Source organism: Zalophus californianus, chromosome 15 (genome assembly GCF_009762305.2).
Source record: "Zalophus californianus isolate mZalCal1 chromosome 15, mZalCal1.pri.v2, whole genome shotgun sequence".
Taxonomy (NCBI): Eukaryota; Metazoa; Chordata; class Mammalia; order Carnivora; family Otariidae; genus Zalophus; species Zalophus californianus.
Genome location: NC_045609.1, coordinates 88,445,268 through 88,469,676, shown reverse-complemented (window position 1 = coordinate 88,469,676; position 24,409 = coordinate 88,445,268). Strand labels below are relative to the sequence as shown.

General features: G+C 59.5%; 1 protein-coding gene across 2 annotated transcripts in view; it reads right to left on the bottom strand.

Moving 5' to 3' along the window:
- ADGRA1 (adhesion G protein-coupled receptor A1) overlaps positions 1–23,951 on the bottom strand; it is a 35,536-nt gene extending 11,585 nt beyond the window's left edge. The window contains exons 1-5 of one of the 2 annotated variants that reach the window (XM_027597213.2): positions 23,565–23,951; positions 22,738–22,940; positions 14,962–15,089; positions 13,104–13,227; positions 8,697–8,842 (exon numbers count right to left, since the gene is read on the bottom strand). In XM_027597213.2, the coding sequence (XP_027453014.1) occupies positions 8,697–8,842; positions 13,104–13,227; positions 14,962–15,089; positions 22,738–22,740 (401 nt within the window). In that variant the 5' untranslated portion in view covers positions 22,741–22,940; positions 23,565–23,951. The remainder of the gene's footprint in view (positions 1–8,696; positions 8,843–13,103; positions 13,228–14,961; positions 15,090–22,737; positions 22,941–23,564) is intronic. The other variant, XM_027597217.2, reaches the window with a different exon arrangement.
- Positions 23,952–24,409: the final 458 nt, after the last annotated feature.

Below are 24,409 nucleotides of genomic sequence, written 5' to 3'. Positions count from 1 at the left end.
TCACAGAGGAGGCTGCCGGCCGAGTGCGTCATCAGACTGGTCAGAGACCGCCGCCCTGCTTGCACCGTCTGCAAGGGGCCCAAGATCTGGCTGAGTCCGGATTTGGGGCCCAGCTTCCGCAGACTCAGAGCCCTTGGCTGTTTCTGTCTCCTCTGGAGTCTGTCCTGTGGCCTGCTACTGACCACCCAGGTGGACCCTGCGCACGGGCATGTTCACCCAGGCCCGGGAGGCAAGGGGGTGGGAAGGGCACTCAGGAATGCGGTCCCCGGGCTGCAGGCTGGTGCGGCCTCACTCAGGTGATAGAAAGAGGGCCAGAAGCCCTTCTAGAGACTGACCATTCTGGCCTCTGGACCCCGATTAAGCCACGCACCGCCAGAAGGCACCTCCTCTCTTAAAGAGTGTCCCCCAGGACTCCTCAGCCCGGGTGCTGTCCTGCCAGTGTCCCCACTCATGGAGAGCACCAGCGACGTGCTGGGACCGTTGGTCACCGGGAAGCCGTCCGGGCCAGGTGTGGACACGAGGTGACGCAGCACAAGCGAGCTTGAAGAGCACGAAGGTCATGCGTGTGGCTGTGGGGGCTGTGGGAACCTGCCCTAGGCACTGCACCCCACGTAGGATCCGTCTGACAGGCGCTCAACTCCGGGTCCAGTTAGCATCCTTTGTGCTGGTCAGGACTTCCGAATTCCAAGAAATCAGGCTGATGGTTTCAGCCGAGACCGAAGAGGCCCTTTCATACTCGTCTAAGTGCCCAAGGTGCTCGGAGGTGCACAGCACTCCGATCCGCAGTAGCCACACAGGTTTGGAGAACAGCTGTTCACAAGACCTTGGGGGTCACGCAGAGAATGAGAGCCATGCCTGTGCTGAGCACTGGGCATGGAACCGGGTGCCCCGGGATGACGGGGACATACTGAAACTCTGCAGTACCGTGATTCACTCTGGCAGGTGCCAGGCTGTGGGGCTGCACGACCCCTTCTGCCTGAAAAGGGCTCCAAAGTTCCAAAGCCAGGTCTGGGAACCAGGACCTCTGCCCCCAGGGGTGGCCTTGTGGGGTCATGGGAGGTCATGGGCATCAGCCTGGGTGGGTCATGCTCTGTTCACCGAGGGCCCTGGAGCCCCCACCGCTATGCAGGGCAGCCTCCCACCTGGGTGCTGCACGGGCTCCTGCGGCCGCTTCGGGGGGGCTGTATGAAGAGCAGGTGCCAAGTCCTGCTTTCCCAGGATTCCCTGCCGTCCCAGAAGGGGCTCCTGCAAGAGGGAGCCCTGGGGAACATCCCTCCGCTGGGCAGGGCCAGCCAGTTTGGCACCAGCTACACATTGGTGAATGGTGGGCAAGTGCCCTTCACCACAGAGCTCACTGCGTCCAGACGTGAGCACCTGGGTCTTAGGAGGCAGCTGCGTGTTTCAAGAGGAAGCACCATCAATGGACCTTAAATAATAGGGAACGACTTAGGTGCACTTTATCAGGAAGGCCAGGAGGGGTTGTGAAATTAGGGTGTGATCACATGCAGCTAACTTGGGAACCGGGCCTGAGCATCTAGAGAATCATAGCAGGGGGGTCTGTTTGACAGTGAGGCACGTCCCTCGGCTAGCTGCTCCGGTCTGAGACAGTGTGTCCCCAGATTCATACCGGGAAGCCCCACCCCAAGGGGAGGGTGTGGGAGGCAGTGGGCTTCCCGCGGTGGGTAAGCATGGAGCCCTTGCGAACATGGTCAGTGCTCTTACAAAAGAGACCCCAGAGAGCCCCCTGCCCCTTCCGCCCGCGAGGACACGGTAAGAAGTCTGCTCCCACCAGAACCGAGCCCACTGGTCCCTGACCTCAGGCGTTCAGCCTCCAGACTGGGAGACACATTTCTGCTGTTCATAAGCCCCAGCCAGTGGCATTTTGTTAAGGCAGCTGGCATGGATGGAGACCCTAATGGAGGGAGGGGAAGCCTGGGAAGGTGTGTCTGCTGAGAGCCCTTGCCCAAGGGGGCTGAGCAGCGTGGCTGGAAGTCTCCACGGTGTGCTGGGGGCCGTGATCCTTACATTGCCTGTAGTGTCGCCCATGGGGGTGAGACAGGAAGAGAAGACGTGTGAGCAGCCGTGAAAGCAATCCGAGGAAACACCCGATGGGCCACTCTGGTCTGGAGTCCGCAGCACCACGCGACCTCTCGGAGGCGGGGGCTGGCCATGACCCCGTTCTGTGGACAAGGTGAGCGCAGAGTCCGCAAAAGCAGCCCTGTTCTTTTTCTTCCAGCGTTTCTGAGCCAATCTGTCCCTCAGCTTGTCTTTCTTCTCTCAGCCTGTGGTTGGAAGCGAGCAGGGAGGCGGCAGCCTTGTCTGGAGGATGCTGGCTGCACCCGGTGGCCCGGCCTGCTCCCCAGAAGGCGTGTCGGGGAGCCTGGCTCTCTGGGTGTTTCCTATGCACCTGACGGGTAAGTCGCCCTTTGTGATGGGCTGGGTCTTAGGAACGTCTGCCTTGCTCCGGGGTCTGTAGGGTCAGTACTGGGGCGGCCGAGCAGGCGGTCCCCAGAGGAAACTGACTGAGTCGCAAGCCGGCTTCCAGGGCGGAAACCCCGTGTGTGTTCCGTTACCGGAGGAGGGAGGTTCTGTGTGGACCGTCCACCTGGAGTTCACCTTTGCTGCTTCAACACCGTCGTCACCATCCTGAGGAGGAACCACACTCAAAGCGGCTGAAACCCTGGGTGGCAAAGCCAAATCCTGGACTCGGGCCTCACCCCTGCCTGTGTGCCTGACCTACTTTCCGACCACCCGGTGGAATTGCCGGGGCTGATGGTGGACCCCAGCCGGGCCCCTAAGAGGGCACCTGCCCCCTCCTGCTGAGGTGAGCGTCCCTGGTTGTGCCTGCGTGGGCCTGCGTGGCACAGAGCCGCCCCCTCTCAGTGAGTTAAGTGAACTTGCCCCTTGGAAACCTTGTTCTTGGCTCCTACCATGGGACACGGCTTCACGCCTGACCCCACAGCTGCGCTCGCGGGACCTGCCCTCCGGCCAGAAGGGAGCATTTATCATCCTTGGGCCTGGGTTCTTCCAGACTCAGTCCTGTGAGTAAAATGGAATATTTAAACTAAGGTTATTCATTCAAGGCCAATTTAAAAAATATTTATTGAATCCCTATCATTTCCCCATTGAGCGTGTAGGTGCCAGGGTCTGAGGACACAGCCCTTTCCTCGGGCCCGGGGAGGGTGCTGCAAAAGCTCCAGGGTCATGCACTGAGGTCATGCGGGGGTGGGAAGAGGGCAGGTGGGGTCTGAGCATCTGGTCGTGGGCGCTCTGGCTGGCGTGGTGGAGAAGCCGGCTGGAGGCCGGGGCCAGGCCGGGCAGCAGCGGACGGCCCTGCGTGCTTGGGGAAAGGGAGTGCACAGCCAGGCCTCCCGCTCAGAAGGGAAATTCTGCCCGGTGGTGGTGGGACCCACGGCCACCAAGAAAGGAGCCAGAGGCCTGTGGGGGATGGAGAGGTGCAGTGCTGGGGGCAGAGTCAGGGCCTGGGGGCTCCCTGATTTGGGCAGGGGGACAAGAATAATCTGGAGCAATGCTAGCTTTCTGACATGGATGATGGGATGCTGAACTGGGGCCGTGGGGATGGGTTCCTTCCTCGTGGACGCACTGGTTGGTTTTGTCAGGAGCCCCAGGGAGAGGCATCAGCCTCCATGGCATATGAAGGTCTGGATCCAGGAGCGTGTGGGCACTGGCGTGGCCCCAGTGGGGTGGGGCTGGGTCTGGCCGCAGAGACCCTTGGGGTGTCTTGAGAGAGAGTCCATGTGATGGGCAAGATGCAGTGTCCTTGCCTCAGAGAGGCCCTGGTGGCGGGTTGCTGGGGCTGGCAGTCTTCCTGAGTCTGTCACCCAGTCCTGCCCCTGCAGAGCAGCTCCTCTCTTGGGCCGACCCTCTCACGCCCTCCCCCCAAGGTCATCATCCTCCAAAATGCATCCTGCACTTCCCAGCACTGGCCTTGCCCGAGGACCTCGCCCTCCTGCCTGAGAAAGACAGAGCATCCGGCCGAGACCTGCACCCTAAGCTGAGGCTCTGAGTATCCTGTCCCAAGCCACACCTCCAAGGCCTAGGGCAGCACTTTAGTGTCAAAGACCTCATCCCTTGGTTGCAGGCAGTGACACCCGGCAGGAGGCGCTGAGTCGGGGCTGAGGGACAGGGACGGGATTCACACTCAGCCGACAGCCATACCTGAGCCCCGGGCAGGAATGAGGGACTCTGTGCTTCCCATCACAGTAATGGAGACGTCCACCCCAAGCCACGGGCCACTTTGGTGGAGCTGGACTTTCCTTCCTTCAGCTCGCCACTGAAGCTGGCACAGGTCTCGAAAGGCCCCCGCCCTGAAACCTAACTGTCTATGGAAATTAAACAGTGTGCTACACATCCCATGGGCCATGGAAAACAATCACAGGAAAATCAGAAAATATTAAAATGAATGACAAAACATGCCCGAATCATGGGACACTGCAATAGCATCGCCTCAAGGGAAATCCGTAGCTGTGACCGTGTACGAAAAAGGCAGAAAGACCTCAGACTAGTCTAACTTTCCACCGTAGGGACTAGCTAGAAAGAACATAAGCAAAGTGAATTCCCAGCTAGCAGGTGGACGGGAGCGGTGCAGACTGGGGCAGAGGTCGTAAAATAGAGAAGAGGAAAACCACACAGGAAATGGATGAACCCCACGTGGGTTCTTTAAAACAGTCCACAAAACTGGCCAACCACTAGCCGGACCAACTGAGAGAGAGAGAGAGAGAGAGAAGGCTCCTATTATGCTGGACGTCCTGGCCAGAGTGATCATGCAGGAAGAATTAAACTTAAAAGCGGCCCAGACTGGACAGGTGTCTCCATATGCCGAAGACGGCACCACAGACACATGATCCTAAGGAATCCACAGGAAAGCTCCCAGAGCTCGTGAACAAATTCAGCAAATCTTCAGGACACAAGACCCACACACAAAATTCAGTTGCGTTTCTGCATGTAAGCAACCATCAACCCGAAGATGAAGGAGACAGTCCCGTTACAATAGCATAAAAGCAAGTCTTAGGAAAGAAATCTAACCCGGTGGGGCAGGACGTGTGCACTGGAAGCTGATGCTGCCAGCAGAGATCACACAGACCCGCGGACACAGAGAGCCGTCTGTGTTTACGGATCGGATGCTGTTAATGTTACCATGTCAACGACTCTTCTTGAAGGGATCTGTAGGGTCCAGGCAAACTCCACCAGAACTCCAGTGGCCACTTTTGCAGAGATGGAAAAACAGATCCTAATGTTCATATGGAATTGCAAGGGACCCTGAATAGATAAAACAATCTTGAAACACGAGAGCCCTCTGTCCCCTCTGCTCCCTGAGCCGGCCCTGACTCGAAGGCAGCGCATCTGACGCCCGGACTTGGGGTCTCAGCCCTGGCGGTCCCTCTGCTGAGTGGGGACCGCCCCCAGGGCTCAGGCGGGAGGGAGAGTCAGGCCCAAAATGTTCTTCCTCTCCAGAGTCCTGTAAAACTTTACATGAATGTGGTTGCCTTGAAACCTCTAAACGGTCCTGGTTTTCCGCAAAGTGGCGCAGAGTGGGCCTGTGGAGAGAGGAGGCAGACCCTGGTGTGGGCCGCAGGGAAAGCTCCGCTACGGCAGACCCCTTGCCGCATCTCTGCGGGCACCTGGCAGCGAGGTCAATGTGAGAAGTGAGACAATCGCCCTCTTGTTTCTCAAAAAACTGCTCTGAGTTCACACAGAAGGTCCGAACCCACAGCTACTTTCTTTTTATTTCTCATTGGAAAACTGCAGAGCAGGGAGGACACAGGCCTGCCTGCCTGCCTGCCGGCCGTGTACCCAGCTCTGGGCCCTGCCGCAGGTCAGCGGGACCTGGTGTACTGCTCTGCTTAGCGTAGGGCAAGGCCTGGCAGCGCGAAGCCTGGGGGCTCTCCCCTCCCTGGAAGACTCAGGAGCTACATCCCGTGCTGGGAGTGGGGTCAGGGACGCAGATACAAGGGTGCCTACTGGGGGCCAGTCGGAAGAGCATCGCTGGTAAGGAGGGCAAATGGCAAGTCCAGGGGGGTCTGGGAGGAAAGACTCTGGTCCCCAGCCTTCAGGGTCCCCCCCCCCAACGCCAGGCCTGGCCCAGAGAAGGTAGTGGAGGAGGGCAGGCCCTCAGCAGAGCCCAGAGCCAGTGTCCTCACTCTCCTGAGCCTCATCCTGCCAGAGCGGTCGTCACCTAGGGAGCTGCTGGAATCACATCACACTCCCCCCCGCCCCCCAAGGTCAAGCTTCTGTACCAAAGAAGAGGACACGGAGGGAGAGGTGACAGTGGTATTCAGACAGGAACAGCACAGGTCCCAGAGTGACCGGCAAGTGTGACACAGCCAGCTTAATGCACAGCCACTGAGCCCATGCTCCTCTAGTCCTGGGCCACCTGAGCCCACAGCCCACGGGACACATGCCCACAGAGCCCACGGGACACATGCCCACAGAGCCCGCAGGACACATGTCCACGGAGCCCACAGCCCACGGGACACATGCCCACAGAGCCCAAGGACACATGCCCACAGAGCCCGCAGGACACATGCCCACGAAGCCCACAGCCCATGGGACACATGCCCACAGAGGCGATGGGACACATGCCCACAGAGCCCGCAGGCCACATGCCCACAGAGCCCACAGCCCACGGGACACATGCCCACAGAGCCCGCAGGCCACATGCCCACAGAGCCCACAGCCCACGGGACACATGCCCACAGAGCCCGCAGGACACATGCCCACAGAGCCCGCAGGATACATGTCCATGGAGCCCACAGGACACATGCCCACAGAGCCTGCAGGACACATGCCCATGAAGCCCACAGCCCATGGGACACATGCCCACAGAGGCTACGGGATACAAGCCCACAGAGGCCACGGGATACATGCCCACAGAGCCCGCAGGACACATGCCCACGGAGCCCACAGGACACATGCCCATGGAGCCCACAGCCCATGGGACACATGCCCATAGAGCCCACAGCCCACAGGACACAGGCCCATGGAGCCTGGAGCCCACAGCCCACAGGACAGCCACTGATGAGTTTTAGGTGCATATGCCCATGGAGCCCACAGCCTAAGGGACACATGCCCACAGAGCCCATAGCCCATGGAACACATACCCATGGAGCCCACAAGACACATGCCCATGAAGCCACAGCCCACGGAACACATACCTACGGAGCCTGGAGACCACACCCCAAGGAACACATGCCCATGAGGCCACAGCCCACGGGGCACATGTCCACGGGGCACACAGCCCACAGGGCACGTGCCCACAGAGCCCACAGCCCACAGGACACATGCTCATGGAGCCCACAGCCCACAGGACACAGACCCACGGAGCCTGGAGGCCACAGCCCACTGACGAGTTTTAGGTGCACATGCCCATGGAGCCCACAGCCCAAGGGACACACGCCCATGGAGCCCAAAGCCCACGGGGCACATGCCCATGGAGCCCACAGCCCACAGGACACATGCCCACGGAGCCCACGGGACACAGGCCCATGGAGCCTGGAGCCCACAGCCCATGGGGCACATGCCCATTGGGCTTCAGCCCATGGGGCACATGTCCATGGAGCCTACAGCCCATGGGGCATATGCCCACAGAGCCCATAGCCCTTGGGACACATGCCCTCTGAGGCCCGGGGCCCACTGCTCCCTGAGGCACCTGGGAGTCTGGTTCATTATGCGCATGTGACACCATCAGGGAAAAAGGCTCCAGAATATTCTGCAGCCGCCATGTCATTCTTCAAAAAGCCAGGCAGCTTTTCAACCAATTACAGACCAGGACATTCATTCTGAGAGTGATTCTTAAACCCTAGGGAACAGGGCCTCCCTGGCAAGAAGAACGAGGTATGGACACCCCGCCTCCCTGGCCCATGTCAGCAGAGTGCCATGGGCCCTGCTAGGTGTGTGGCAATGGGTCTGCTAGCTCCAGAAACTCAGGGTCAGAAATACCTCTGGTGGAGGTCACCTTATTTATTAAACAACACAGGGCATTGTTTTATCTGCCTCAAAATGAGTTCTTCTGATGAGTTTTAGGTGCACTGAGGTATTCCCTGATGGCCCTTCAAATTTGGACCTGGACAGAGTTCAGTCCAAGGGCCTGCGTGTCCATGACCCAGGGCCCAGGCCACAGCCTAACAGTGGCATCATCTGCCCCTCACAGGGACCACCTGCTCACCCTGAACCCTCCCAGCTTGACCAAGTAACAGTCTCCAAACCCACCTGCCACCCAGCCTTGAAAGGCCCAGGCCACGCGGCCACCTTGGGATTGGTGACTGAGCCACCTCAGTTTCTCCCAGCTAATGAGCAGGTGCCTCAGCTCAGTGAGACCCACGAATGAACCGCAGCCAAGGCCGGAGCACGGATCCACCGCCCAGAGCTGTCTCCACTGTAGCCCCTTGTGGTGTGGAGCTCAGTCACACAGAGATGCGCCCAGCAGGCAGAGGGGCACACTGGCCCCCTCACCTGTGGCTCCAGCCCCCAGCACACCGCTCTACCCCAGCACCCCGACATCCCATCTCTGGCACCCCACCCTGCCCTCAGTGCCCCACCCCAACCCTGGCCACCTGTGCAGGTTGGCTCGTCCTTGGACCCCAAGTTTCCCTGTGAACCAGTTTGGTGAGACCCCCGGAAGGTAGCCCAGAACCGGTGTGGTGGACGGGTGGCCAGGCACGTGTGTGCTCGGGTACCTGAGCAGGGGCTGCTTGGGGTATGGCGGTTGGTCTGCGCTCGGGCACGGTGGGGCCTTCTTGGTCACCTGCTTGTAGATGCTCCTGGCGGTCACCCCGATCCACAGCATGGTGGTCAGTGTGGAGTAGTGCAGCAGGATGCCCACCTGCGGGGAGAAGCTGCTCAGCTACACCTCCACGGGCCATCTCCCCCGGTGTGCTGCCCTTGGACCCTGCGAGTTCCCCAAGGCCTGGGTCTGAGCCCTCCCTGTCCCTTTGCTTTTTCAGGAGGCAGCTCGATAGTGACAGGGAATGAGACCAGCAGGAGGGCATGTGGGGTCCCCACAGGGCAGATGTCCCCCTTCACAGGGAGGTATGTAGGCAGCAAAGGCTCTGGCACTGGTTGGCTTTGCTGTCCTCTGGAGGGATGGTGCCAGGGAGCACATGGGCCTGTGCACACAATAGCCCTGGGGCGGTCCACGTGAGGCTGACCATATACGTGCCCCTCAGCAGCATGCACACCGTGCCTACACATGGGCCTGTGCACATGGACCTAGGGTCAGCGTGGCCCAGACGTGGGACCTAAGGGCTCCAGGGAGGACTTCCTCTGGGCTCGGCCCCACACAGTTGTCACCAAGTGAAGGGCAGGGCGGTCCTGCAGTGGGGTCTCCCCACTAGGCTGGTGTTGGGGGGTGTGTATGACATAAAACACTTTCAGGATCAGAGGCTGAAGTCCACTCCCCACAAGGCCGAGTTGCTCATTGCTATCAGCAGCTGCCCAAGTTGGTCCCTGGCTGCACTTACTTCCTTAGCTAATGATGCTTTCCCCTCCTTGGTCTCCACCTGGTTACCTATGAAGCAATAACCTGACATTTCACAAAGACAAGTAAATTACGGCTGTAATTGGAAAAGGCATAGATGTTTAAGGAATACAGAGATTCTCTGAATAAAGCTAACATTGCTTTATAATGATTTATCAAATCCAGAGTTCAATTTTCACTTCTTAGAAAGCTCTAGAATAATCGATGAGGGGCGCCTGGGTGGCTCAGTTGGTTAAGCGACTGCCTTCGGCTCAGGTCATGATCCTGGAGTCCCGGGATCAAGTCCCACATCGGGCTCCCTGCTCAGCAGGGAGTCTGCTTCTCCCTCTGACCCTCCCCCTTCTCATGCTCTCTCTATCTCATTCTCTCTCTCAAATAAATAAATAAAATCTTAAAAAAAAAGAATAATCGATGAGAACGGGTGGGTGGGGTGGGAACCCCAGAGCTGTCTGTGGTTTCAGGTGGGCTCGCTGCATGCACGTGGCAAGCCCAACCTTTTCCTCAGCCTGGCCGGGGAACTGGGGGGTGAGCACCCTCTGCACCTGAACCAGAGAGAGAAAGGGGCCACGTCTGCCTGGCCCTCAATGGAACGGTGGTCAGTCTCTCTGTTCAGGGACAGCAGTGTGGCTGCCGTCACCGAAGAACAGGAACAGTCGGAAGTCCTCAGAGGAACTTCGGGGTCGGGGTGGGGGCGCTGGTTCCGCGGCTGTCCGGCTGCTCGGAGCCTCTCCCGGATGGTGCTCTGCCTCCTAGACACCCCCTCTAGGCTGGACACAGGGAGAGGTCATAGGGACCCCGCCCTGGCTGCCAGACCACACTGCGGCCATCCTGGGAAGGAGGCAGCCACTGGCCGTCACACAGCCGACCCAGGGCCAGCGCTGCCGCTGCCTCACATTATCATGGGGGACCACCAGTGGCCGGCTCTTTGTGTTCATGATGTCACTTAAGACCTTAATGAGACTCCCGGTCATCTTGTTGCCACAGCAACCATCTGTTCTCCAGCCGACCAGACCTTCGGGCCACGTGCTGTGCATCATCTTACCCTGAGTCCGAGCCACACTTGGACAGGGGAAGTGGTCCAGGGCATCCCGTGTTCAGGCGCCAGGGTGTTGGTGAGTTGTCCCTTGTCAGGGCGGGGCAGGCCTAGTTGCCCACCAGGGGAAAACCACGTTTGCTAGGATGAATTGGCTCACAGAGATGTGGGAGCTGAGATGTCTCATATCTGTGGTGGGTAAGCCGGAAGCCCAGGAGAGCTGAGTCCAGGGGCTGGACACTGATGTCCCATCCTGGACAGGCAGAGAGCATCCCTCCCTCCTCTGCCATTGTCCCTAGGCCCCCAGGGGAGTGGACGAGCCCCACAATGGGGAGGGCACCAGCACACACGCACCCAGAGTGATGTCTGACCAGATGTTGGCCCCATGACCAGTCACATCAACACATTAAAGCTCACTATCCCTTCTTCTGATGCCCTGGTGGTCCAGCTGCACCTCCTCGGGCCTGACTCCTCTCCAGCGAGTAGTGGGCAGAGCCGGGCATGCTGGGTGAGCTAGGAGTAGCCTCCGTAATAGTAACCGACGCTCTGTCAGTGTCTGCAAAGCACACGCCTGCATTCCAGAAACGTCGGGGGAGTCCCAGGGAGAGTGACCCTGAGGGCTGGCCGGCCCCCCATTCCCTCACCTGGGCCTCAGCTCTGTCCTCTTGAATGCACATGCGGTCCTCTGTCCCTCCTTGCCCGCTGGAGAGCAGGACAGCCCAGCCAGGGCTCGAGTGGCTTTGCTCCCTAAGGTGGGTCAGGGCCCGATGCATGCTTGCAAATGAATGAGTGAAGGAGTCATGCCCCTGCCACCTTGTGGAAATGTAGTTGGGAGGTCAGGGTGGCACCTACTCCAGAGCTCATCGACTGGCCCCTCCAACGGGGGGCCTGAGGGTTGTCACCACAAGACAATCAACCATTTCTCATACTAATGTCATCTCTATAGACCTTGCCTCTCTGGACCTGCCCAGGCCTGTGCCGTTGCTAGGGTGTCTACCCGGCTAACCGGCTGGGCCTCAGATGCTGTGAGGACACCCGGCCTCCAGGAGTCCCCATCGGGGCTGGAGCACGGGGAAAGTTCCCGGTTTTTAGGGCAAGCATGCCGGCCTGCCGGTGCCAGGGCTCCGGAGCAGGATCTCACTGCCCGGTTCTTCCTGAGGGCCCCCCTGCAGGAGCAGCCTCTCACCCGGGGGGAGTCGTCCGCCATCTGTGCAGGAGACAGGTCATCTTGTAATCAAGGTCAGTGCTGGTGCCCCCGAGTGTCAGGTAATTAGGCCCCGGCGGCTCCCACAGCCATCAATAAATGTTGAATTCACAGAACAAAGGCTGTAAGGGAGCAACATGACAGCTCGTGGACGCCAGGTCAAGAGCCTCACTCCATGTGGCCCAGGCAGTCACACGCCCCCAATGGCAGAAACCCAAGAGGTGAGTCCTTGGTAAGATGCTCTTCAGTCCATGGGGCAGCCCCTATCCAGCTCCTGCCTGGGCACTGGAGGGGACCGTGCACCTGAAGGTCACTGTCCATCTAGAGGGGACCATTCACCTGGAGGTCACTGTCCATCTGGAAGGGACCGTTTGCCTGGAGATCACTGTCAACTCTGGAAGTCACTGTCCATCTGGAGGGGACTGTCCACCTTGGAGGTCACTGTCTATCTGGAGGGGACTATTCACCTGGGGGTCACTGTCCACCTGGAGGAGACTGTCCACCCTGGAGGCCACTGTTTGCATTGGAGGAAACTCTACCTGGACGTCACTGTTCACATAGAGGTCACTGTCCACCTGGGCTGAGCTGGGGCCATGAATGAGCAGGGGGGCTGGGCAAGGAGCTGGAGGAGTGCATGGAGAAACTTGGGTTTGGAGCCTCCTCTCCTGGGCCTGGGCCACACTCGGTAAAACAGGGAACCAGGCTGACCACTGGGGGAATGGCCTCTTCTGAGCTCTGTCAGAACCAATGGGTAGTTCCCCCTTTTTAAAGAAAAGCCAGGTGAGGCCACAGGGAGGGAAGAAGACCCTTTGGTGACTTGTTCTCAATGCTGCGATGCTCTGAAGCCCCTCTTTTACCTGAGAGGGGAGCAGAACCTTCCAGAGTGAGGTCGTGAGGTCTGCCGCGGTTCCACGTGGGGGCTGGGCCTCTGTGGCCAGGACTCCCTGGCCACTTGCTGGTGCCAGAGCCTTGGCATCCGCATCTGTGGATTCTTACCTGGCCAGGGGTGGGGCAGCAGGTGGCCCCATCTCCATGCTCCTGCCCTACCAGTCTCTGTGGGAGGGCAGCTCCCACCCCTATTCCCGGGACCAGCACCGTTTGCCGGACAGTGAACGTCCAGTTAGCTGGTCAAGTGGAAAACAAATTCTCTGACAGGATCCAGTGCTGAGCAAAACAATGGGCCTCACATGAGGGAGAGGCCATGATATAGGCGCCCAGGACGTTGAATGGTTCCCTCTGGGAGATGCATCGGGACAAATACTCCGGTGTTATTTCATAAACAAGACAATGATCACAGATTTCCCCTTTGGAAGCAGGGCAGATAAACACTTCACATCTTGTAACAAAACGAGGACACGGGCAGCACTCACCGCCTGGCACAGGATCGGGTACTTGGTGCGGTTGATGCCGCCGGCAAACACTGTGAAGGTCAGAGCCGCGTGGAAGCAGAAATTCAGGAGCGTGTGCCGGCCTTTCCGGCTGATCCGGATGGTGCTATGGGAAATGGAGATTTCCCCTCAGGACCTGGCGTGCAGGTGAGCCCCCTTAGCCAAATCCATGCTCTGTCCACCCGGGGACTGAGCTGAAGACCACCAAGGTGTGACTGAGTGGGGTTTGGGGGAGCACACCCAAAGGACCAGGTGGAGGGAAAGACATAGGGGCATGCTGAATCCACCCTTAGTGTGTGGCTGTTGGATGTTTTGTGTTAAATCAATCTGGAATGCTCTGACTGGAAGGGTTTTGAGAAGTCTTGAACCTGGTCATTGGCCAGATGCTGACGTTGAAGCCCTGAGACTCTGTGGCTTGTCTGGTCACAGAGACAGAGGGTGGGAGGGACCCCCCGCCACACCTCCTGGTTCCCAGGACAGAGTTCTTCCCTCTCTGTGCAGATGTCTGGTACTTCAAGAAGAGGGCATGACTGTGGCTGACTGTGAGCAAGACTGCTATAGCCAAGTTTGTTCCTGGACTAGGATGTTGTCTGCAGCTGTGACCGTCTCCACGACCAGGCCTCACTCTGGCTATCGTCATGACAAGGATTGCTCAGCCCCTCCCCATGGCCATGGCCTTGGACACGCCCAAACCCCCTCCCCATGACTGTAGTCTTGGACACGCCCAAGCCTCACCCATGACCGTGGCCTTGGACATGCCCAAGCCTCACCCCATGACCGTGGCCTTGGACATGCCCAAGCCTCACCCCATGACCGTGGCCTTGGACATGCCCAAGCCTCACCCCATGACCGTGGCCTTGGACATGCCCAAGCCTCACCCCATGACCGTGGCCTTGGACATGCCCAAGCCTCACCCCATGACCGTGGCCTTGGACACGCCCAAACCCCCTCCCCATGACTGTAGTCTTGGACACGCCCAAGCCTCACCCCATGACCGTGGCCTTGGACATGCCCAAGCCTCACCCCATGACCGTGGCCTTGGACATGCCCAAGCCTCACCCCATGACCGTGGCCTTGGACATGCCCAAGCCTCACCCCATGACCGTGGCCTTGGACATGCCCAAGCCTCACCCCATGACCGTGGCCTTGGACATGCCCAAGCCTCACCCATGACCGTGGCCTTGGACATGCCCAAGCCTCACCCATGACCGTGGCCTTGGACATGCCCAAGCCTCACCCCATGACCGTGGCCTTGGACAGGCCCAAGCCTCTTCTTATCACTGTGGTTACGGCCACAGTCTAGGCTTTGCTCATGACTTTGATTCTGGGCTTGACCCTGACCAGGACAGAGACCCCTCCTCACATTTCCCAGTGCATTTGCAAGTGATGCAGACACACCCAGGTCATCCCCCCCTTGCAGGTAGAGGTGGCTAGGAAACAAGCTCAGAAGAAAAACAACGAGGCCCCCCTCCCCCACCAGATTAAAAGGCATAATGCGAAGGTGTGTGAGGGTTCTGGCAGCTACTGTTAACTTCCCAAAGATGTGGGCTCTTGGAGCACCTGAACTGACGCTGGGCCATTGGAGGAAGAACCTATTTTACCTGATGGATAAGAACACAGAGGCCACTGTGAGAAGACCCTGATGGAGGCCTAGAGTGGCAGGGCACGGCGGTCCCCGAGCCCTCGGCCACCCTCGGCTGCAGCCAGGGCCACCCTGGTGCTAGGCAGGTGATCTGTGAACTGCCTTCCGGGGACTTCCTGCTACGTGAGGGTCGGTCTCACTGTGGGGTTGGCGTCTGACAGTGAAAGCGTGCGATCTTGAGGCAAAGTGGGGCCTTACTTCTGGTGCACGATGTAGGTGACGACAGAGGTGAGGAGGCAAAGCAGCATGACGGCGGTGCAAGCGTATACCACGGGGTGCAGGAACTCCCCCGGGTACTGGGGCAGGGAGAGGACAGTCTTCAAATCCTGGGAAGAACACAGCAGACCGTGTGAGCAGGAACTACGCACCTGGCAGAGCTGCCTGGAGCCCCATGTCTGGCCCCTCCCCTGTAAGCCACTGGGGTGTCTGTGGAGTCGAGCAGAGGTCTGTGACGGGTGCCCTACTTCCTGGGAATGCACCTATCTGAGGGCCGCAGACGCCATGAGGGTCTGTACAGAGCTGTGCAGAGAGCCAGCGACCATAGCAAATGCCCCCAGCCCCACTTCCCAGCCTCAGGCACACTGAGATTCTGCTCTACAGTATCTCCCAGGAGAATTCCGGGTCATGCCCCTGGAGCCAACTCCAGTCCTGCAGAAAGAGCAGTTGCTCTGATGGGATGGTGTGGCCCCGAGGCCCTCTGGAGAGCATTGCAGCCCAGGGGCAAAGGCCAGAGGTCAAGGGGGAACGCGTTTCCCACAGGGACGTGAAGATGAGGGGCAAGACTCCTGGCTGGACATGTGAACTGAGGGAGGTTTGTCTTTTTGTCCATCAGACTGGTGACGGGAGCTCCCATGGTGTCAGCATAGGCAGGCCCGAGATTCACCTGCCCCGGGACCAGGTTCCCGAGCCGCCAACAGAAAACGCGGCAGCAGAGCCCAGAGACATGCGGGCTGGCCTCGCACAGCCCGCAAGGCACCCAGCAACCAAGTCTGGTGATTTCTGCGTGCTGGAGGAGAGGGCCCCAAGGGTACAGACCCTCCCCTGCTGTGCGGGCTGTGGAGGTGCCGACGGGAGCCCTGGCCTCATGCACCTCAGACCTCTGACCTCTGACATGCACTGAGCAATGTTCCAGACCCTTCATGTGTTGTAACTCACCGAGTCACAGGGAAACCCTGCTGTGGACTGAAACCTATCCCTACGATTCGGGGGTTGGAGTCCTCATACCCCACGTGACTGCAGTGGGGCGGGCCTTTATGGGGGTGACTAAGGTCATGAGAGGTCATAGGGTGAGGCCCGGTTCAATAGGACCCACCTCCTCATAAGAGGGAGACCAGGGCACAACCTGCCCAGAGGGAGAGTCACTGGAGGACACGGTGAGCAGGCGGCTGTCCACACGTCCAGGAGGGTGTCTTCAGGAGAAACAATCCTGTGACACCTTGACCTTGGGCTTCCAGGCTCCAGGACTGACAGACAGTTCTGTATTTTAACCTGCTCTGCCTGGGGCGCTGGTTATGGCTGCCCTGCACCCTGGGGTGCTGGTTACGGCCCCCTCTTCCCCCAACCCGCTCCCGGGTGCTGGTTCCAGCCTCTCTCCACCCCCTGCCCCCAGGTGCTGGTTCCAGCCACCCCCCACCCCGGGTACTGGTTGTGGTCACCATAGCTGATGGATACACCCCATTAGGTGACTGCTCTTGTTCCCACTTTCCAGGTCAGAGGGGAAACCCTTTCTTGACCTCTCAGCTCATGCTCTGAGCCACACGCTCTGCTCCTATGGCCGCCAGGACCTGCCCGGCTTGGGGAGGGCAGATGGGGGCTAGTGCCCACAGAGGGCTGCCTGGGCGTCCCCTGTGAGACCTCACTGAGCTGCCCTGCTGTGACACCAGGCTGGTGGGTCTGCAGCCTTGCCAGCAGTGCCCAAGGCGGATGCACCACCACCCGCGCTAACACGGGCTCTGGGTGTGCGATGGGCTCCTCCCTGGGCGGTTGGGACAGCAGGAAGCAGCCGGTGCTCCTCCAGGATGGTGCCCAGACTGAGTCATGCGGGAAAAGGACAGAAATGCCCTTGAAGGGCCCTTGGCCTCGCCACGGCTGGGAAGGCAGTGTGTCCAAGAGCTCGAGCTGCTTCCTTTCTTGGTGGATCAGTTCTTGTCAGCAAAGACGAGGCCCTGGCCAGTCAGGGAAGGTCAGAGTCCTCAGAGGGACTTCCAGGGACAGCCAAGGGCCACCCTGGTGTCCAGCCGTGGCCTCTGCACCCTGCTCTTGCTCTGCCCAGGGACTTCCCAAGGAGACCTCTCTGCTGTCATGGCAACAGCAGATGGAATCCTGTCACCAAGGGAAAGGTGCACTCCTCCCAGTGTCACTGCTGAAGGACTAGCTGACTGTCAAAGCCGGAAGTATCACCCCTGACCCAGCAGCTGGCCAGATGTAACCAAAGGAGGAGCACCGTGTCTCGTGGTAGGCTGTAGGCTGGACCCTATGGGGGCCCCCATACCGTCCTGACTGTCCACGGGCCAGGAAGCCTGAGGGCAGGTGTGGACGTGCACAGAGCACCAACGACTCCCATCCAGATGACGGGGGTTTCAGCAGGACCCACGCTGCACACGCGGCCCCAATTCCCACGAAATCCTGAGCTCAGGAGCGCAGACAGCCAGAGGATGCCGGCTTCAAGGTGACAGGGACACCACGGCCGCAGACCCCCCGGGACTAGTGGACACAGCTGGGCCCGTCCCAGTCTCTACACCCACACCCAACGGAGGCATCGCCCCAGGGCACGCACGTCGCCCGGGGCCTTTGTGGCCGTGGCAGGTGCCTGCCGGGCTCTCCATCCTGCAACGCAAGGACAGGTTTCCGTGACGCGGGACACAGCTATCTGTTGCTGAGAGCCAGGAAGTCACAGCCCAGCTTGTCTGTCTCCCTGGGGCTCGCTCGGCTCCCCAGGATGTGCCGGCTGCTGGAAGCGCTCACGCACCCTTCCCTGCCGCCCCGACTTCTGGAGCGCTCCCTGTGCTGCCGGAGAGCTCACCATCAGCCGGCACCAGCGTCCTGACAATTGTAAATCATGGCAAAAGTCTAGGAAAACAAGTTTTCCTGGTCAAGTCCTGATATGTAATTAACTTCTCACCACCGTTTCTTCTGGAACTGTCTGCTGCTGACAGGTGGAGAGCGGCCCGGCCGACTGTAGGAAGTCAGCGCCCCAGAGATGGCCCAGGCCTCGTGTGTGTCATTTGTTCTTCTCCCAGAGACAATGGCTTTTAACCTGGGGTCTGAAAACTCTGATGCTCTTGACCTGGAGCCCCCTGGCTGCTGGGACAGCGTTCCCGTGTGCGGAGCCCGACTCGGGTTGAGGCCTGAGGTGGGACTCCCAGGCCTTTCATGGCCTTTCTTGGGGTGTTGTCACCACTGCCCCAAAGGCCCGCACCTTCCTGTTGGGGGCAGGGGCAGGGGTGGCAGGTAGAGAGGGGCTGGGAATGACAGCCCGCACATCCTAAAGCAGAGTCTGCCGTGATGCCTGGTGCCCCGTGTCCCCACGCAGCATCCCAGGGTTGGAGCAGTGTGCCTGGCGCCCAGGACCTGCACCAGAGAACTCACGCCTAAGGGCATCCTATCTGCCAAGTCTTATCCACACACCCCAACCGCTTTCTGCCAAGCCAGTGGGAAATCAGACCTCGTTCCTGCCACAGGCAAGTGCATCAGGCTGTCAGCTCAAGACGCAGTGTTTCCTGAGAACGGTGCCCAGGCCAGCACACATCGCTGAGGTCACCCCGCTTCAGGGGCGCTTTCTCATCTGAGGGCCTGGTTTTGAGGCAGCGGCGGGGGCGGGGGGGGGGGCAGGATTTCTGAGCTCTGGAGTAGTTGCACCAACAATGTGCATTTTATAAGAAACAGAGCTTCAAATCCATTCGGCCTCCTATTTTTTTCCTCCAAGTTAGTTATCAACTGTGCCTTTCTACATTTTTAGAGGTGACATTTAAAATTCAAAATAGGTAATGCAAAAGGGAGATATTATTCTATATTTTAAAGTTCACACGTGTACGAGTTCCTCCTGGAGGAATCTGCAAGCGTCCCACAGATAAGATCCTTGTGACATGTGGGGCTGCCTCCCCGGGACCGGTCCCTCAAGCGCCTTGGGACCAGCATGGACCTCACATCGGAGAGGCTGGGCTCAGCCAAGAGCCCATCCTGCTGCTGTGGCCCCCAGCCCGCGATCGCCGCTCACTGCTCTGCCCTACCCTCAAGAAGATGTCTCTCCTGCTGGGAAATCCGGGCTTCCATCTTCCACGGGCTGGCCTGGGTTCTCCGTGGAGCCTGGAGGCTGGGCGCGCTCGCCTGTGGTTTGCTTGTATTTTCCCTTTTCTTGAGGCTTACCTTCCTCTTATGTTTCATTATTATTTTAGTTGGATGTATCCTCTTTGGTATGTTCTACAAATAAATCAACTTGGATGTTAAGAGAGAGAGACAAGAAGAAAGAGCAAGGTGGTATTATGTCAGGTGTCAGTGGTTTGATCAAGACGGGCCATTTTGCCAGAAGGGGGCGCGTAGGAAAGTGGCCTCTTCCACCCGGGAGATGCAGATGGTCCTTGGCGTCCCCCTCCGCCTCTGTTCTGTACCGACTGAGACGGATCTCATTATTAGTCCCCGACGTCCCTTGTCTGTGTTTTTAATGATCATTGCATCTCATCGATCTGTCAGCCTTCTGTGAAAGTGTCCCAGGGGAAAGGCAGAGGCAAAAGGTAAGTAATTTATTCATTCGGAGCACAAATTACCCTAATTGGACATCACATTTGTACAGTTTGTTACATTTTTCTCTTGGCAGGGTGTGCGGGAAATAGCACAGGGACTCCTGCTGACCTAGGGTTACCGGCCTCAGGGGTTAACATTCAGGGGAGCATTGGGGGTGACACAGTCTCCATTTCTGGGATGAAGGTAAGCTCGTAAATTTGTAGAAATTTAAGTATGAGGCTGAATGAAGAGTGGCACAGGGGAGAATTGGTGGGGTTCTGGGCGTGTGCAGGTTCGTGCAGGTGCCTACAGATGTGTGCAAATCCTTGCAGCTGTGTGCAGGTGCATGCAGTGCGTGCAGGTGCTTGTAGGTGCGTGCAGGTGCGTACAGTGCGTTCAGGAGCATGCAGGTGCGTGCAGGCGCTTGCAGGTGCTTGTAGGTGCGTGCAGGTGAGTGCAGGTGCATGCAGGTGCTTGCAGGTGCGTGCAGGTGAGTGCAGGTGCGTGCAGGTGAGTGCAGGTGCATGCAGGTGCTTGCAGGTGTGTGCAGGTGAGTGCAGGTGCGTGCAGGTGCTTGCAGGTGTGTGTAGGTGCGTGCAGGTGCGTGCAGGTGCTTGCAGGTGCCACAGACACCTTGTGTGGCCTGCTGGGGTTGTCAGGGTGCAGCCTAGATGAGCTGTGGCATGCACACAGGTCAGGCTGGGTCCTGACCGGCTCAGGTGCGACCTCCCTGACCCCTGTCTGCTCAGCAGGGCAGCAGGCACCACCAGGTTTCCACATCTCCACCCTGCATCTACCCCTATTCTTTTCAGGGGTTTTAATTCCATTGTTGCCTTTTTAATGTGGGATGCTTATGTGCAGAAAAGGGGTGTCCTGAGCATGCTGTGTCTTTGGGGATCCTGCACTCCAAGCACAACGGGGTAGGCCTTGCTTTTTACCCTGTCCCAGCTTCCAACCCCTGCTGGACGTGGCAAAGGATAGTCTTCACTGACACTGAGGTCAGCCCCGAGTTCAGAGCGAGTGGGGGCTCTGCAGGGTTCTCGGCTGCTGCTGGCACCTGCTGGGTCTGGGCCACATCAAAGAGAAGCCACCAAAGTGGGGTCTCTCCCTCTCAGTTTCAACATTAGCGAGCGGGCAGTCTTTTCCTCTCAGATCCACTTGATGTCCCAATGATCAGAGGAGTCCTGCCACGCCTCATCAGCCACGGGAGCTGTGGCTGGGAAGATAGCACTTGTGCAGAATGAACATGGCCTCCCTCACAGTGACCACACTGCTCCTCAGGCAAACCACTAGACCTACGCTCTGAAAGGAAACAGGGAGAATGTGCACAACTTTGGACAACTTCTTACTCTCTTCCAATGCCTGTCACTGTGTTCCCTTGGGGAGGTAAGTGTGAAGATCCCAGAAGATCACGGAGTGCAAACGAACACACATTTTGGTCGCTGCTTGAATTCGAACACTAACAGGCCACTGCACATACACGTCCACTTTTGTTTGCTAACAGCAGTGATGGTGGCCTGGGTTCTGCAGGCCCCGCAGGGGAGTATCCGGCTCTGTGTGCATTCATGGTCAGAGTGCCGAGGACAGGTGGGGCGCACATCCAGAAGGGAGGACAGGGCCCTCAGTGCAACGCGAGTGTCAGCATGGCCCCAGAGGTGCCTCCAGGAGACCGTGTATCATCACACTCAGGAGCCATAAGGCTGATTGCCGACCTCAGGTGTCAGGGAAGCCGACCGCCAGCCAACGGCAGGTGCCTCGCAGGTGGTGTGAGTGTAGCAGTGTGGGGTGGGCAGGTTCGGGCCACCTGCTGGCCACAGTCTCTTGTCTTTGTCCTCGCATCGCCTGGGCCCCTGGGGTGAAGACACCCAGGCGTCTACATGGCAGACTCAGGGATGCACGAGGAGAAGTGCTTGCCCCAGAGCCGCCCCAGAGGGGGCTAGGTCTACATTTCTTTTGGAGACTCTCCAGTGAACATGTTATTTGTTAAGAATAAAAAACCAACAAACTGCTGAGATTCTAAACCCTCCACGCAGCCTAACCCACCAGTCTTCACGGTCCTGGACTGGGCCAGTGTCCAGTGGCTGGGACTGAGGGCAGCACTACACGTGGACGCAGTGGTCAGGGATGGGATGCAGGGCAGACCTGCTTGGAAGGGCCGGGGTCAGGTAGGAAGAGGCACCCGGGCTGCCGGCTTAGGCACAGGGGTCCCGCCCCTGCCCCCAGCCTCCTGGTTCACCCTCTGTCTGCTGACAACAGGTTCCCTTTTGCAAATAAGGCTCTAACCTGAGGATGAAAACCTGAGAAACAGGCCGACCTAGAGGCCCCAGGCATGTCGGGCAAGACACCTCGGGGCCACAGGCGGTCCCTTAAGAAGCCAGGGACCTGTCCAGGCTGACGGCCTCCCGAGGAGCTGCCTGAATGCACAACCTCTAGGGTGTCTGGCATCCTCCCGGCCAGTGAGGCTTGGAGCAGCGGTGTGGACGATGCTGAGTCTTGGCAACAAGCACCGACCTTGTTTGGGCGTCTCGAACAGAACAGGAAGGAAACCAACAAGTGACTCAGACAGACCCCCCTTAGGAAGCAGACGATCGGGTGTGCATTTGACTCATTGCTGGCGTCCGAGCCACGGCCGCTGCCGGCCACGTGTCCCGGGGCCATTGGCATTCCCTGCACGCGCTCCGGGCCCTCCGCTGCTTCACAAACACACACAATGCATTATTTACTCGGCCACCAGCCTTCCCGGAATCCAAGCTGGCAGCAACCACGCCGAAGCTGCACGAGCCTTCACACCAAGTCCCCGTTAGGGACGGCTTGCCGCTGACAGCCGCCGTGCCCCCTCTTCTGGCGAGAGAACTGTCCTCCCCGACTGCCGTACGTGCTGCCGAAGCCCCCCACGTCTCCCTGCTGTTCAGCCAACTTTCTGAGGGGAAGGGGCTGGTGGGGCTGCAGTGGGAAGGCCACATGACTACCTCAGACCAGAGGGGCGGGGACCCCCGCCAGGGGCCGGAGGAGGTCTCACGGGTCCTGGACCTGAGCCCTGGGGGAGGGATGCAGGACAGCGTCTCCTCCCCTGATTACATGGCTCCACATTGCGGCACTCCTGCTAATTAGTATGATCCTCAGCCGAGCTGCCAGCCGGCAGCCCTGGAGACCAGGGGCCCAATGCTGCTAACTGACCACGCGGTCACCCCATGAACAGGGGTGGCTGCCCTCAGCGTGGCTGGGCCCTGCTGCCCGCTGGGGGCACGTACTCACCATGAGCCCTGCCAAGCTCCTGCAGCGTGAGTGCCTGACGGAGTGGGGTCGCCGCCGAGCCGATTATGTGGCACCCTCTTCCCCGCTGGCCTCCATGGCCATCCCGAAGGTCAAGGTCCCACACAGCGGCTGTGGGGTTGAGCCGTGGGCCAGGTGCCTCAGGGTGACGGTGAGGCAGGTGAGGGTCAAGAGTCTGTCCCCATCTGTGAAGACAGGGCAGGGTCAGGGCAGGGTGGAAGGTTCCCTGGCCTCAGCCCGGGGCTGACCCCACGCGGCCATCCCAGCCGGCCAGCCTGTTGGAGCGTCTGGCTCGGGGCTTGGTCGCCCGGGGCACACAGAGGCTGTGTGCTGGCCTGGGAACCTCAAGCCGGACGTGCAGAGCCTGACGCTGCCCTCCTGGGAGCACTGCCTTCTCCCCACTGGCCGCCCGGTGCGAGCAGCTCAGCCCAGCGTTCTGGCTGCTCAGAGCCCCGCAACATGTCTGTCAGGTTCCGTCAGGAGCACTGAGCAGACCTTGGATCCCCCTCCTAACAAGCAGCCCGAGCGGGGCCGGCAGATGCGGGGGCCGCCGTGGCCCCCCAGACGCCCACCTCGGGCTGTAGCTGCATGCCCCCCGTGGAGCCCAAAGTTATTCAGCATCTGCATCCGGAACAGCACCCGGGGCAGCAGGAACCGCCCCAGCCAGGCTGGCACCCAGGCTGAGCAGCGGCTGGGGCACGGACGGACCCTGGGGCCAGCGGGCTCCCACCTCGCCTGCCACATCCTGCGGCTCCCCACCGGGGCCCACCCACCGCACGGCCCCGGAGAGATGCAGCTCAACTTCTCACCTATTTTGGCAAAAGCTGCGGGAGCGGCAGCGCCGTGGTCCGCGGTGCCGACCAGCTGTGGCGCGTTGTCCGGCCTCGGGGATGGGTTTCCATGCCGAGAGGCAGCGGGCTGGAGCTAGCAAGTGGAGTTATCAACAGATTGCAGGACCGCAGCCGGGCTGTGGCGACGCGGGCTCCGCACCAGAGGGGATGAGTCAGAGCCAGGACCGGCAGACATTCGATGCGATCCTCAGCAGGCGGCTTCCCGAACTCGGCGTGGGGACTGCGAGGCGCCTCTGCGCCTGCTTGGAGGGCGGGCGACAGCCGGGGGCCGAGGACCGGGCCGGGAAGCAGGAGCCGTAACCATGGGGATGGGGGAGGCGCTGATGGTGGCGGCGGGCGGGCGCTGGGGCCCGGCTCCCTGCGGCAGGGCGGGAATGGTTCTTCCCAGCCAGCCGGCCAGCCGCCTGGCACACCGCAGAGCCGATTTAAAGAGACAACCGACCAGGTTTCGCCTTCGCTTCCAACAGAATCAGACAACTCACATTAAAACATCTCCCTGAAAGGAGGCGGAAGGAGGACCGATGGTTTTATTTTATTTATTTTTAAAGGAATTGTGTGTCTGTTGAGGGCTCCAGGCACAGAAATGGGAGCAAGAAAATTGATTTCAGAGGAATTTTCATGGGCATTATAGTACAATATTCTTAAATGCAAATTGCCCACCCCAAGGGGAGCCCACATGCGTCTGTCCCAGCGTGAGCCAGCAGGGAGATCCTGCGGGTGGGGATGGGCTGCAGCCACGCAGAGAGAGCCCCTGCCCCAATCCAGGGTCCCGGCCCCAGCCTGGTGACGGGCCAGGTGCTGAG